Source organism: Natator depressus, chromosome 24 (assembly GCF_965152275.1).
Source record: "Natator depressus isolate rNatDep1 chromosome 24, rNatDep2.hap1, whole genome shotgun sequence".
NCBI classification, from domain to species: Eukaryota; Metazoa; Chordata; order Testudines; family Cheloniidae; genus Natator; species Natator depressus.
Window position 1 is genome coordinate 15,743,429 of NC_134257.1, and position 15,855 is coordinate 15,759,283.

Consider the following 15,855-nt stretch of genomic DNA (forward strand, 5'->3'; position numbering starts at 1 on the left):
AAATGGCAGTGGGCGGGGCGGAGGCGTGATCGTGAAGGCGGTGCGTGCCGCGTCGGTTGGTAACCGCTAGCGCGCCTCGCGACAAAGCCATAGCGCCTGCGCAGTAGAGGCCCCTAGCTTTTTCTCCCTCCCCCCGCTCCCGCTTTCCATCACGACTGTTTGACCTGCACGCGCTGTGCGGTTACTAAGGCGCGCGCGACTCGGAAGGGCGGGGCGGGGACAGCGCGCGCCAGACAGGGCGGGGCGTGGCTGGGGGGGGGTGAGGGAGGCGTGGCAGGGGAGGGGCGGGGGGAGTATATAAACGGGCGTTTGCGCGGCTGATGCTTTCGTTCGACGCCATCCAGACCCCAGACCATCTGGTATGTGGTGCAGGGCGCAGCAGGTGACGGGGCTGGCTGTGGGGGGATGGGTATGTGGGGGAGGGGATGGATTTGGGGTGGGGGGGATGGGGTATGTGGGGGAGGGGATGGCTTTGGGGTAGGGGGGATGGGTATGTGGGGCTGGGGAGTAGGGTGCTCCAGGTGGGGAGAAGCTGTGGGGGATGCAGCAGGGGTTAGGTCTGGGGTGAGGGTGGCTGGCTATGGTGGGGAGGGGTTGGGTGCAAGGTGAGCTGGGGAAGTGGGGTGGCTCTTGGTGGTTGTGCTAGTGTGTTTGGCTGTGGTGATGGGCAGAGTGGGCTGGGGGGGGGGTTGGTGGCTGCATGGGGTGGGGAGCTGGGGTTAGATGGGGGTGATGTGGAGAGGGGCCAGGAGGAGGTCTGAGGGGCAGCATGTGGAGGAGTTGGGTGTGGGGGGGTTAGTAGTGGCAGAACTAGAGGGGCTGTGGGGCAGGGACTGCAGCTTTGGAGAGCTGGGGGGTAGAGGATGCTGCAGATGGGGAGGAGGCTGGCGGGGGCATGGCTTAGGGCCCTATATATGTGCAGGGAATTGTGAGGAGGGGGTGTCTTGTCCAGGGGTAGGATGGGAGTAGAATGAGCATCTAGGGTGGCGTGTAAATGGGAGGGGGCCCAGGGGTGTATCAGGGAACTGGGGTAGTGGGGGGGTTCCCTGTCTGGTAAGGGAGGGATGCAGCTGAGGTGGGAGTAATCGGGATGCCCTGGGGTGGGGAGGGGAGTGCAGAGATCTGCTTGGGGAGCAGTTGCATGTGTTTGGGGCAGCTTGAGGGGGTGACATCTGCAGAGGGGGGTGGGGGGTGATGATGCAGACTGACCTGGTGGTGCCCTTGCACCATAGATTTCTCTAGAAACATGGAAATATCAGGGGAACTCCAATCAGATGCCGCATCACCTCCCCTCCCCCTCCCGGCAGGGCAGGGCTAGAGGAGGATTTACCTTCTAGTCACCCCCTGCAGCCATGCAAGAAATGAGTCTGTCCCCCTGTGGGGGATGGGCAGATGCATTGCTCTTCCTTTGGACCACCCATCACTCTCCCTGATCTATGGGGAGAGTCTCCCTGCTGATCAGATCAAGTGGGTTCTTTGCTGCTTGCTTAAAATAGAATCCACTCAAAATAGACTAACCCCGGGGCCACAGCCGCATCTCCTGCTTGAGGCCTCGTCCCTCCACGCCTCTTACATGCCTGATTGGATCCCCCAAACCCAGCCCAGAACACCTCCAGGGAATGTTCCACAGCTCGTGGCCCTCTGTTCTCCTTCCTGTGCCCTGCCCCCTCTGATATGGGAAGCATTTTATTGCTAGCATGCTTGTCCTTCCAGTCGCACCAGACAGCGGGTGCTGAAAATCCCCTGACCCTGGAGGGATTTAAACCTCTTCCTTCCTGACACTAGTACTTCCAGTGAGATTATATTGGTTCCCCTCCCTCCATGTGATCTAGGTGGGAGTAACAGTTGCAGAGGCAGGAGATGGCATGCTCCCCACAGCAAAATTGCACCTGCATTGGAGGACAGACTGCAATATTATTGCCCAGCCTCTGCTGTATTGCACCACTACCAATGTCATATGCCCCTCCCCTCTGCAGACGAGGCGGTCTCTCCCTATTAATTAATATATGGCAGCTAGCTTAAAGTCAGCCACTGGTAGCAGGACAAGAAGCGTCTGTCTGTAATCCTGCTCAAGACTGATGGTTAAATTGCTGCTCTGTTGAAACCTAGTGTAGACAGTGGGGGAGATAGTTGTGTGCTCTATCCACTAGGTCCTGGTACTTTGGGCAAGTCACTTCCCCTCTCTTTAGCCCCCATTTCACAGATGGGGAAACAGAGTTAATTTCTGTAAAGTGCTTTGAGATATACAATTGTATTACCTAGCACTTTTAATCAGTACATCAGGCCCCAGAGACCCAAGTACATTTATAGCTCCTCGCCAGGGACGCACTCTTGCCTCTATCAGCATCTGCAGCCAGCAAGCTGTGTTCTCTCCTGCCTCCCCTTTCAGAAGAAAAAGGGGGTGTGCATATAGAGCATATTTGTGACCCTTGGCCATGGTGCTGAGTGAGTATCTAAACTGAGCAGACTTCCTGTCTTTGATTGCTGGAAGTCTGCCAGAGGTGAAACTGGATCTGTCCTCTGGCGTGGGAAAGCAGACATCAGTTCTTGCGCTTGAGGAAACCTAGAGATCAGAACAAGTACCAAGGAGAGTGCCACTTGTGTTGCCTCTGTAAGACAGTCTAGTGGGAAAAGCAGAGGGAGTTGGGTGGCTTGTGTTCTATTCTGCTACCGACTCTTCCAAGGTCATTTAATCTCCCTAGCTCTCCACATTCATAAAATGATGCTTGTAAAGCCCCTGAGGTCTGATGCTGGGTATCTGTGCCTGAGCGAAGACTGCAGCGTCTGTGGCGTTCTCATCTGGTTTTGGTGTTCTGCGTCCTGACCTCTCAATGTCACTGCGGTAGAATGCCTGCAGTGGGGTGGAAGTAGCCACATCCCGCCCCCCACCCCTCTGCAGCCAGTACAGACTGGCCAGCTTATCTTGAATCAATCTCCGGGGGGAGTTGGAGACTGTCAAGTACTGAAGCAACAGGATGACTCAGTTGTATGCCATTAGTTCTGTTGGAACCTTAGCTGGGCTGGTGCAGATGTATGCCTTTAAGATCCCTTGTATTCCTCTGTGCGTAGGTCCTAAAGTATCACTATGTATTTGGCATTCAATTTGGGGCAACTGGGAAAGGGACCATGGTGATGGACACCTAGCACAAGGGGGTCCTGCTCCATGAGAAGGAGTCCTAGTTGCTATGGTAAGACAAATGTCTGATAGATGATCAGAGTGTAAGGATACAGAAAGGGTTCTCATGAGTCATGCCAAAACACAGACCCCCCCTTTTATATGGCAAGCCTAACTTTGCAGTGATGCTGTAGGAATGAGCGATCCAGTCCTCTTGCCTCTAGAACAGCACGTCCTCTGCACCTTCCCTTCCTCAGACAGCACAGGTGTTGGGTTCAAAGCTGCAGCCCTATTAGGTGGTCCTTCCTGCTGCACTTTGCCTGTGTCTACACTAGTGAACTTACAGCAGCACAACTGTACCGATGCAGCTGCGCCCCTGTAAGATCGCTTGTGTAGCTGCTTTATGCTGACAGGAGAGAGCTCTTCTGTTGACCTAATAAAATGAGAAGCTCTCCCACCACCCTAGCACTGTGCACCCAAGTTTCACTGGCATAAGCACTCATGTTGCTCAGAGGGGTGGTTTTTTCACACCCCTGAGCGACATACATTTTGCCAAATAAGTGATAGTGTAGACATGGTCTTAGATTTCAGGGTTGGTAGCTGTGGAGTGAAAGAAAGCTGGCCATGGTCCCTCTGCTGGGAGTGGAAGTGATAGGAGCTGATCCTCATATGGTGCTGTGCAACAGAATCCATCTTGCAGAGCTGGCCATCTTGAAGCGAAATGCCATCTGCTGCCTCTAGCAGCTGCTGCCTCGATATTTTTTTTTGCACAGCCTCCTGGATTCTGATGGGGGTTGGGGGGACCAATTTTACGATAAATCCCATCCCAGCTTTGCAGTCGGAGGTCTTCAGTTCTGAGTGCACCCTCACAGGTGGCTTCATTCTTTGGTGGTGGCTGGATATTCGTGCCCCATCAGGACTCAGGCCAAACCCTCTGCCTGCCTGCCTGCACTGACCTGCTGCATCTGTGTTTATCTGTCCGCCTTGTTTGGTTTCAAAAAAATTGTCTACCAGTGGGCTTGCCTGTAATATTTCTGGGTGCTTATCTTTGCCCTGCAGGCCCCAGTCCCTACTGTGATTTTTTTTTTTTTCTTTGTGGGGGAGAGCAGTTGGCAGCATGTAAGACCTAGATGGTGCCTGTAGTGGTTTGGGTAGTCGCTGAGGGTCAGGGCGTCTGGACTGTATTCAGTCAGTGCTAGTGATTTGTGCCTTAGTTTCTTGGTATGTGACTTAATTGATATCTGGGGGGAGTCTGAGACTGTCTAGCGCTGAAGTGACAGGATGACTCAGTCATATGCTGTTAGCTCTGTTAAAACCTGGAGCCCAGTTAAAATGGGGAATTCACCCACTCTTGTACAGATAGGGAAACTGAGGCACAGACATGGCATGACCTTGTCCAAGGTCACACCTGTGAGCTAGTGGCAACTGGTACCAGAACCTGGGAACCCTGACTTCCAATCCCGTATACGAACCCTTGTCACACTGCTTCCGTATCTGAGGGAGGCTGTTGAACTGAGGGTTGGGGATGTGAGCTACTCAAATTGCTTGCCAAAAGCACTGGTCCGTGAAATGAAGTGGCCTGTGATGTGCGAATCACTTGCTCTCCTGTTTTTCTTGAGGGGCAGACTCCAGAGGGATTTCTTGGCTCTCAAAAGGCAAAGGCTCAGGCTCAGTGTAAACACAAAGCAGAGTGCTCTCTTCTACCCCAGTGGGGCCTCATGCCAGATTCACCTTTGCCATTTGACCTCATAACTGATCTCGTGGAGAGGGGCCTCTGGGAGTCTTCTGGGTAATGCTATATTCTGCTGATTCAGATGCAAGATGATGGATGGCAGCATCATACCAGGATTTATAGCTGATGGAAGCAGAGGGCTATGTAAATGGGCCTAGCAAAGTACTTATACACACCTTGATAGCGTTGTGTATTTCCAGTACTTGAATAGGCCTTATTCTGATACACTTGCCTAATGACCTGGCTGGGTTTTAGCTTCGACTTGCGTTGCTCTGGGTCATAAGTGCAAGCCCCTAGCACAACTGGCATGGCTGCATCTGAGTCTGCAGGGGGTGCAGGGTAATGTCCCATGCATCTCTGTGGGGCTTTAACTCTGAAATCTCCTGCTCTGGGAAGGTCCTAGCTGGCTCCTCCAGTCAGAGGGCTGGGAGGCGGTGGGGAACTCATTGCTGCTACCCCATTATGGCTGGATTGAGTTGGGGGGGTGCAGAAAAGGCCCCCCACAGAATTCTCTGCTCAGTTAAAGGGGGTGAGACCTCCCTCAAGGATGTCCCCAACCTGCCTGAAGACGGAACAGTGGGAAGGACTTGAGCCCTGAATTGTCTTAGAGTTGAAATTGACTTGATTAGGGTCAATTGCAGTCACATTGGCATTCTAGGTCTAGGCCTGTGCTCAGTCCACAAGCCCTTCCCCTACCTAGCCTCTGCCTGCAATGGTCTGCTGGGCTGACTTTGCACTGACAAAACAGAGGCCTCCCCTGAAATATGGAATTTAAGGCCCAGTAGCCCATCTCTCCACCTGAATGTGCTTCATGCACATAAGCACGTGAGTAGCCATTGCAGGAAAGGGGGCCCAAGTGCTCTGCAGGATCAGGGCTGGTGTCCTCATGATGGGACTAAACCAATGTCAAAGGAACTGAAAGTAAGAATGACTTCACTGTCTGGGTCCTTTTTCTAAAAGACCCGCACTAACTGTTATAGCAACATAGATCTCAGTATAGTCAGTGATGGTTAAAGATCAGTTTTAAAGTGTCTTGAACTCGCTGTTTTCAGTATCTCCAGTCAGTAGCTAGGGCAGCCAGCAAAATGCTGCAGCGTTGTAACTCTCCGTTGAGCCAGGAGTCAATTGGATCATCTGTTAGTGTCAAAGTTTTCAGGTAAGCTTGGATTTAAGTGAATCTTAGTGGGAACCTAAACACACATGGGCCTTACTCTGGCCTCCTGAGACTGTGTATTTCTGGGAACTTGCTCTTTATAGCTGTGTGTAGTGATAAGCAAATAACTGCAGCTTCCCTTTTAAACTCTGATTTGATGGGCCTTGGTAGGAGCAGATCTTGACAAATAGCAAATCCACAAAGTTCAGATAGTGAACTTCAAAACACAGAGCAGATCTGCACTTTAGTATCTCACAAATGACTTGATCCCAGGGTAAATTTGCAGGGCTATTCGGTAGATGATATTCTCTGTATTTTGTTAGCATTTAAGCCCTTGAAGCACAGGCCTCAAAGTCTCTGTCCCAATCTGAGTGTGTCTACACAGCACTCAGAGGTGTGACTATGGTGCATATAGCATTGATAGGGCCCTACTAAAGTCATGGTCCATTTTGGTCAATTTGATAGTCATAGCATTTAAAAATCATCAATTTCAATGATTTCAGCTATTTAAATCTGAAATTTCAGTGTTGTAATTGTAGGGATCCTGACCCAAAAAGAGTTGGGGGGGCTTTGTCACAAGGTTATTGTAGGGCAGGTTGCGGTACTGCTACCCTTACTTCTGCCTGCAGAGCTGGGCCCTCAGTCAGCAGCCACCGCTCTCCAGCTGCCCAGCTCTGAAGGCAGCGCAAAAGTAAGGGTGGCAATACTGTGAACCCCCCCTAAAATAACCTTTGCAACCCTGCCCGCAACTCCCTTTTGGGTCAGGACCCCCAATTCTAGATACACCCGTCTTCCCTGTGAAATCCCTATAGTGTAGGGTAAAAGCACACAAGATCAGATTTCATAGTCCCTGACGCATTTTTCATGTCCGTGAAACCTCCACGTGAGCTGGGATCCTGGGTATGGACTCGAGTGGCTAGTCTGCTGCGTCAGCTTTGCAGCTGCTGTGCATCATGCTAGCTAGATCAGGTGGGCCTGCGCATGGTGCAGTCACACCTCTGATTGCAGCATAGCCACACGCAAAGTAAAGCAAGCTTCTCCTGCTGTCCAATGCAATGGACTCCTCCACTGGGGCTTTGTTACAAATTCTGGTGCGCTAGCCAGCATAGAATCCAGCTCACGCTTCCCTAGCTGGACCTGCAGGCTGAGTAGTGTAACTTTACCTTAGTGGGGAGGGCTGATAGCTGTGACTGATGGACACAAAGGAGGCAGCATCTTGACTACAGTGTCACTTTATTTATAGTCCAGTGCCTCATTGTGGATGCATCAACAGTGGGGGAAAATTGACAGGGAGCTGTTCTGCAAAAGCTATTCTGGATTATCTCCCTGTGAAGGTACTCTGGAATGTGTACCCCCAGGGAGTCATTCTGGAATAGCTCCCGGGCTTTAAATTCACACCCTACCTTATTCTGCAACCACTTCCCCTTTCTGGACAAGCCTCAAGATTTCTGCTCAATACGCAGTAGCCCCTGGGAAGCAAGTGGTGTTAAGGTATAAGGAATGGGATAGAGCATATAGAATTTTGTTGCAACTAAGGTCTTTGGGGCGTGCAGGTTGCTGCTCTCTGTCATGTGTCACACAATGGGGCCCTGGTTTTGGATCTGCCCAAGGCACTACTGTAATAAACACTGTTTGTATAGCAGCATTGTTAGTTAGGTGCCCTTGACTGGATCCCTTGGATCTCAAAGGTTAGAGCAGAAACAGCGGGACCACAAGATGGACAATGCAAATGAAAGGATCAGAACTGTCCCTTTTGAGGGGTGCCCAGTAACAAACTGGAAAGAGACTGGAATGGGTGCTGCCATTCACCTTCTCCCCTATGCAAACAAGGGTGGCAGGCTGCACGCTTAGAACCGATCAAATGGTTTTGTTCCAAGTTTCTGGCCTGCAGAACTCAGTCCCACAAGAGGTCACTTTGACCAAGAGCTTAGAGGGATTCAGAAAAGGCATAGAGTAGCCAGAGTTGAGAGGGTTTCTTAAAATAGGATTTTGGAAGGGATGTAAACCCTCGACTTCAGGGCATAAGCCCCAATCTCTAAAGGAGGTCAGGAAGAAACCTACCAGGGGCAGGCTATTCCATCACTGCCCTTGAGGGAGCCTTTCTTGCACCTTCCTGTGACAAAATTAGGCCAGGCCATGGTGGGAGATGGGACACTGGTCTGGATGGACCCTCTGGACTGATGTAGTTGGGCAAACCCATGTTCCCAGTTGCTCTAAAGGAGCTGTGGTTTTCCCTTGGAAAAAGGCCTGTTTGCTGTTATCTTGATACTGGCATCTGCCCCAGCCTCTGCTCTGATTCCTTTTTTCCTTCCAGACTTGAGGTCTCCCAGCCCCGAAAACCGTCCGTTCCGGAGAAAGAACCGGAGAAAGTCGAGGAACCGGCTCCAGTAGAGAAACCAGTAGAACCAGTCATGTCTGAGCTTACCGTTGGGATTAATGGGTAAGGCCACCGACTCCCCCTTATGCCGCCCCCAGGGCTGGAGTTGTAGCCCGCTGGTACCGTGGGGCTGCCCAGTGCAGCGGGAGTGAAAAGCTCTGCTGTATGTAGTAAGAAGTGGGGGCCGTAACTGGCAGCAGCGGCAAAACCAACCGTGCGGTGCTTCCACTCGTTTTGCAAGTCACTCAGTGACTCCCTGCAGCTCCGGTGGCTGGGGACGCACCCTGCAGTTGAAATAGTCTGGATCTTTGCCCCTTTGGCTTGACCAGAACCACACTTACTGGCAGCTGTCTTCATTTCAAGGAAGAGCCCAGCTCATTCATAGCAGTAGTGGTGTTGAATGACTGAGCCTGAAGATGCAGCTCTTGCTTTTAGTCAGAGGTGACTACAAGGGTCACCAGGCTGTCATCTTGAAGCATTTACCTCCTCTACAGCTGCCGGATTGATGTCGGGGGTGTTCATGGAGGAACTTGTTCCAAGGTGGTTAGGATGGCTGGCTTGTGCTCCTACTAGATCAGAGCTAGGGGGCACCACTAGAATGCAAAGCACAGGGGGTAGCTTAATGTCCTAGTGATTGGACAGTCGTGGGGAAGCCCCGCTGACTGAGCTCCCATTGGGTGCACTGCAAGTGTGTGTGTGTGTGTGTGGGGGGGGGGGGGGGGGGGTGTGCTCTTGGAGGCTAAGGAAGCTCAAAAGTCAGCATGGCAGGGATGTCCCTTCATGACTAGCTCCCTAGATGGGACTGTGGCTACAGTAGGAGGAACCTATCTAACTACTAACATTCCTGTTCCAGATTTGGCCGTATCGGGCGTCTGGTCCTCCGAGCCTGCCTGGAGAAGGGACTCAAAGTGGTGGCCATCAATGACCCCTTCATTGACCTCAACTACATGGTAACCCTCAAGCCAATGGCCAAACTAACCTGCCTACAACACTCTTCTGCATGTCTCGGAAGCTCAGGCTCCCATAGTTAGTTCTCAGTGTCCCTGGACATCTCCCACCTCACAACCCTATGTAGACAGTGATTGTGGCATGGGTGAGCTTGGCCAGCTGGCAGATCAACATGTCACAGGAGCTGAGGACTGAGGGGGCCTTGTTCAGCCTGTGACTGGCTTTCCTGGGGTGCAACCTGGAACTGGGGTACCACTGAACCCTCTGACATACAAATCTGGGTCCCCTCTCACTGAGGCTGTGACAAGCTGCAGATCTTTCCCAGTCCTGCACTCACACAAACATCTACACAGGTAGGGACACACCTAGCTGCAGTTACATGAATGCTTCTCTCAGCCACTCATGAACGAACAATAGAGGTTCCAGCCAACTTCCCCCCCAGTGCCACAGCCTAGGACCCCCAGAAATCTTGCCCTAATCAAAAGCCTGACAGTATAAGTTTATTACCCAATCTGCCCCTTCTGTCCTGCTTGGGACCCCCTTCCCCAGTTCAGTCTTTGTTCCTCTGGGGTTTTCAGGTATTGTCACTTCCCCTCTTTTATAGCTTCTTCCAGTTTACTAGAAAGATCTTTGCTCATGATGTGGGGGTCAATCCCTTTCCCCTCAAGCATCCTCATTGCCTACCTGCTCCCTATTGTACCTGAAAGACTAGTTGTAGGTGTTTCCAACTTCATAACGGAGCAAAACTTCATAGCTCCCCATACAATGACAGCACATACAATCCACAGGGTATTAATGTTCAACAGATCAAGACTTTTAAACTGATGCCTCAAGGCAGACTTTATACGAAACATGCCATAATGATATCACTGTAGTGACTATGGGGTGCAGTGTCTCACAGCCATGGCCAACTTTCCTCTGAGCTGCCTCACCTGGGACTTGATCCTTGTGTTCCAGTCCAAGCCAGCCCCTGTGGTTTAGAAGCTGGGTGGGAGACAGGGGTTTTTCCCTTGGCCTTGCACATTCAGCAACCGCTGGCTGCTAAGGAGCCATTGCATCTCTGACACCCAGCTTTGTCTAGGACCCATCCCACAGTCACTGTTGGGTTTGATTGCTCAGTGCTAGGACTCTAAGGGCACCATACCCCTTAGCTTTCAGGGAGCTTGGCCCTTCTGCCCTCTGTGCTGATGCATGATCATTCAGTGTCCTCTAGATCTACTTGGAGGATAGTCTTAATGCTCGCTGCCCACCATCCCACTGAATGACAGGAGCTGCCTGGGGTAACTCCTCGAAGGCTTGGGTTACTAGGCTGACGCGCTCTCCCCTCTCAGGTGTACATGTTCAAGTATGACTCCACTCACGGGCGCTACAGCGGTGAGGTGAAGGCTGAAGATGGCAAGCTGGTGGTGGACGGCAGTGAGATCTCTGTGTTCCAGTGGTGAGTAGGGGGAGCTGAATGGACCTGTCCTCCATGACCATCAATGGGTGATGGGATGGATCATTTGATTACCTGGCCTCTTCATTCCCTCCGGGGCTCCTGGCATTGGCCGCCACCATCAGAAGACAGGATACTGGGCTAGATGGACCTTTGGTCTGACCCAGTATGGCCATTCTTATGTAGCACAGGGTGTGGGCTGGCACCTCATCACTGGCATAGTGCTTGGGATCTTGCCAGCTAAGCGGGGTAAGTCTCCTCAATAGTAGGAGGGGAGACCTCTGAGCCCAGTGCATGGTGCTACAGGAAGTGATGGTCCTTCAACAGTGGATCAGTGCTAATAGTTGCCAAATTGCTGGAGGGCTGTCTTCTGTTGGCTAGCTGGGGAAACTGAGGCACTGAGCATTGAGTCCTGACAGCCTTTCTGCACCATGGTGGCATCACTCCAGCGTTCTGATTGTTAGGCTAAAAGTCCTTCCCGCAGTTTCAGCTGGCTGTAGTAAACTTCCTGTACATAGCTTCCTGTCCTAGACTCTAGCGTTGGCATTAAATCAGCTGCCATGTGCCACTTCAGAGGTGGTAGCATTGCAGTGTACAGAGAGCAACTCCTGTACACTGCATCCTTCAGCACTGTCTATAGAAATAACTACTTTCCCATATAGCATGTCCAACTACTTGAGACTCCTACCAGTCTAGCAGAGCCCAGATGTGGCTTCCTGGTCTGCCTCCTGCATCAACAGACCTGCTTGCTTCACTTAAGACACGAATCTGTAGTGTCAAGGAGACACCTCCCCCGACTCTGAAGCCCATCCTGTTGAGCTGAGCGCATGGCTTGCTGGAAATGTCATTCTGGCTTCAGGCCAAATCAGAAGTGATTGGTCTCAGTACAGGGCGAAATTCTCTGGCTTGTTACACATGTCAGACTAGATTAGAAGTCCCGTCTGAGAATCCACTCAACTTAGTTGATGAGAGCCTAGCATCTAGAGTAAGATCCAGGGGTCTGGACCTCTGAAGGATCATGCTAGTGTGAATGAATGGATGGTGAGTGGATGTGACAGAGCTATGCATTGATCTCCAGGTACTTGTGTGCAGCCCATCATTGTGGTGTCTGCCTCCAACTACTAATGGACTTTTCTTCCCAGCCACCTGTGAGCAAGGGGAAATAGTAGATTTACAGGTGGGGGGGGGGGGGAAAACTGAGTCACATCTAGTTCCTGGCCCCACAGGGAGTCTGTGGTGGAGCTGGCAGTTCTCAAGAGTCTCTGTCTAGTGCCTTGAAACCAGAAGACCAGCCTTCCTCCAGATCACTGAGTCTCCACTCAGCTGTATCTCTAGGTCACCCTAGAAATGAGATAGTCAAAGGAAGAGTTGGGTGCCAAGGGGCTGGTGTATCAGGGTCCTCAAGGCTGCAGGTCCCACACCACTCCCTCAAGCTGTATAGAATGGGGACAGAGTTCTCATCTGGGCTCAAATGTGCATTGACCTCCTGGAAGTAGCCGGCCCTTGGGGCAGTAACCCTGGTCTGCTGTCTGTTACAGCATGAAGCCCAGTGAGATTCCCTGGGGTGACGCAGGAGCACTCTACGTTGTCGAGTCCACCGGAGTCTTCCTCAGCATTGACAAAGCTTCGGTGAGTGTCTGAGCTGCCTAGCTTGGTACAGGAGCTGCAGGGCCCATGTCTGACTGGCACGTGGGGCTCAGACACCTGCTTCTCCTCCTTCATTGGGAGTTGGGTGAGAACCTGTGGCTAACAAGCTGAGCCACTACAGGGCTAGGACAGCCTGGCTTTGTCTGGGATGCCATTCTCCTGGGCAGCCTTCGTCCAAGACCTTAGTATGATGGAGTCTAGGCACTAGCAGGCCTAGACTCCATCTCCTCCAGATGATGTTGGCCTGGCCTCCTCCATAGCAGGATCCTCCATGATTAGCCTTCTCTTCCACAGGCCCATATACAAGGTGGAGCCAAGCGAGTGGTGGTGAGCGCCCCCTCCCCTGATGCTCCCATGTTTGTCATGGGTGTCAACGAGGACAAGTATGACCCATCCAGCATGACAATAGTCAGGTAAGACCTGCCTCCCCACATTGTGCTCGGGGCGGGTGGGGGGGGAGGAGATGGACAGTAGGATGGGATGACTTTCTGAGTTGCTCCCCAGTCTGGCTTGGGGTGATCTCCTGAGTCTGGCTGCCTTGTACGTGGCCAAAGAGAGATGAGGGCATGGATCTGCCATTCAGGGTCAGAGGGATGTTTGAGAGAGCCTCCATTTTGTGGACATGTGCCTGAGGAAAGGGCCCAAGACAAGAATTTAGCCACTTGTGCCATACAATTGGGAAGCAAGAGGCCTATAGACAGCTTGGGCTGGAAGATTGTCCCCTCAAGAGGAGGGCAGGTGGACTTCTACTTTGACATGTGAGCAAAGACTATCCTAATAGTGTGGTTTCTATTGTCCCCCCCCCCCTTGGTCTCCCCTACACCAGGGAGAAATGGAGGTGGTGGTGGGAATGGGAACTCAACTAGGCAGGCTACTGGAAATCCAGTAGCAGGTGTCTTCTAGACATCATTCTGTCTCCCTTCCCTCCCCATGTAGCAATGCCTCCTGCACCACCAACTGCCTGGCGCCTCTGGCCAAGGTGATCCATGACAACTTTGGCATTGTGGAAGGACTCATGGTAAGTCTCCTGTGTGCTGTCAACCCCCGGCAGCTTGCCTGTGTGCAGGAACCGGTGACTGTCTCTAGCTTCTACCAGCTCATAACCATAATTCTCCTCTCAACCTTCAGACCACAGTGCATGCCTACACTGCCACACAGAAAACTGTGGACGGGCCCTCTGCCAAGGCCTGGCGCGACGGAAGAGGCGCCCACCAGAACATCATCCCAGCATCCACTGGTGCTGCCAAAGCAGTTGGCAAGGTCATCCCAGAGCTGAATGGGTATGGGCTATCTCTCTAAGCAGGCATCAGGAGAGGTCTCCAGTCTAGGCGTTCCTGTAGCAATCCTGCCCCAGGTGGCTGGGTGATGTCCCACAGGCCAGGTAGCGGCTAGGAGAGAAACTCTCTTAGAGGTGGCCATGGGGATGGGCAAACCACATCTGTGTGGAAGCTTGTACCATTCATGGTGGCTGACTAGCAGTGTTTGCTAAGCAAAACCTGAAACACCACCTCTCTGTTGGGAGAGTCTGAAGGTCTCCCTTCAGGGGTCCGATGCCAGAACCACAGACTGGTCTTCTAGGTCCATTGACGTCTTGCTTACAGGCAGTCCTAGTTGGTTCTCTCATTGGCTGAACTTGCCTCCTCACAGGAGGCTCACTGGCATGGCGTTTCGTGTGCCTGTCTCTGACGTCTCTGTCGTGGACCTAACCTGCCGCCTTGCCAAGCCGGCAACCTATGCTGAAATCAAAGAGGCCATGAAGAAGGCTTCTGAGGGCCCTATGGCTGGGATCCTGGGATACACAGAAGATGAGGTGAGCAGGGAATGTATCCCAGAGCTGTATAGGGCCTGCTCACGGGGAAGAATGCTGGTACGCATTGGCCTGGCATGTTGCTACTGATTTCTTCCAGGCCTTCTGGGGACTCTCCATTCAGTGCTTTAGCTGGTCACATGATGGGATCAAGAAGGAATTTTTGGATGTAATCTGGATCTTCTCACTTTCCTCTGAAACATCAGCTGGGACCCCAGGCTGGTGGGGGCCAGAGAATCCCTTTTGAATGCCTGGCTGGTGTCTTCACATGCTCGGGGATCAGACTGATGGCCACATTTGGTGTCAGGAAGGAATCTTCCCTTCCCCCCCTCAAGCCCATCAAATTGGCAGGGACTTACATTTTTCACCTTCCTCCCCAGCATGGGGCATGGATCAACTGGACAGGTCTCGCCAACCCAGTTCCCTGCCATGGATGGGACCTCCTGCATTGGTGGCATCTCAGTTCCTCCTGTTCTCTGCTGGTGGCATGTAACAGTGGAGTCTCCTGAAAACTGAAATGCTGTAGTCTGTTTGAAGTCCTTGGGGATAACAGTGACATTCTGTGGCCTGTGCTATATAAGTGGTCAGACTGACCTAATAGTCTATTCGGGTATTCAGCCCTATTAAATCTTGATGTGCAGCCTATGGTGCAATCAAAGCTGCTTCTGGGGACCTCTGGCCAAGGGAGGCAGGTCTCCTACTGAACTGGCCCCTACACATTCCTCCCCCTCCTGCATCTCTAAAGCCAAATGCCCCCCTCACTTGCAGGTGGTCTCTTCTGACTTCATTGGTGACAGCCATTCCTCCATCTTCGATGCTGGAGCTGGGATCTCCCTCAATGATAACTTTGTGAAGCTCATCTCTTGGTAAGGCCCAGCAGAGGGATGCTGCACTTAATCCTAAGCAAAGGGATAGGTCTGAAAACCAGCCTCTCCTAGAAGGCTAGGGTGGAGGGGTCCAGCATGCTCTGGAGTCCAGTGACCACTCTCCAGAGTGGATCAAGAACCAACAGGTTCCATCAATTGCATCTCGCTTGCCTGGCATGAGGTGTCTGGGTTCCCCTGGCCGTAGAGTATGCTTGGAGCGCCTTGGCCTAGTCCCATGCACATATGGCCCCCATAACCCAGCTGAAGACTTCTGGGTGAATGACTGGCTAAATCTGAGGGTCCCAGTCCCGATCTAGTGAGGTCACTGGCCCTGGAGCTAAGCTCCAGGTGGAGAACGGGGGATATGCCAGAGATCCCACAGGAAGACTGAGGAACAAACCCAGATCTCCTGAGTTCCAGTCAGTGCCTTAAACACAAGGTCCTCTACTACCTCTGCCTTCTTCCAACCATCCTCAATTGGTCCAGAGGCCTATTGGCATGTGGCTGATCCAATAGGGATGGGAAACCAGGAGCCCCCTAGAAGTCATGTGGAAACATCCAGTTGAGAGGGTCTCCTTTGTGGTCAGGGTTGTCCACTTGGTGTGGGAGGTGGCTGAGAGCTGAACTTGTCCCTCTTCTCTTCCCATAGGTATGACAATGAATATGGCTACAGTAACCGTGTTGCAGACCTCTTGAGTCACATGTACACCAAGGAGAACTGAGCGCCTGTCCCACTTACATTCCAGGCCATCTGAAGAATCCACTTCACCCCCTC

General features: G+C 52.2%; 1 protein-coding gene across 1 annotated transcript; it reads left to right on the forward strand.

Annotated features, from left to right (window-relative positions):
- Window positions 1-261: 261 nt before the first annotated feature.
- LOC141977138 (glyceraldehyde-3-phosphate dehydrogenase 2) lies at window positions 262-15,855 on the forward strand. The gene is made up of 11 exons (XM_074938465.1): window positions 262-359; window positions 8,315-8,440; window positions 9,231-9,327; window positions 10,657-10,763; window positions 12,299-12,389; window positions 12,702-12,820; window positions 13,344-13,425; window positions 13,536-13,687; window positions 14,055-14,217; window positions 14,983-15,080; window positions 15,730-15,855. Exons 2-11 carry the CDS (start codon window positions 8,412-8,414, stop codon window positions 15,800-15,802), a joined length of 1,011 nt encoding a protein of 336 aa, XP_074794566.1. The 5' UTR covers window positions 262-359; window positions 8,315-8,411; the 3' UTR covers window positions 15,803-15,855.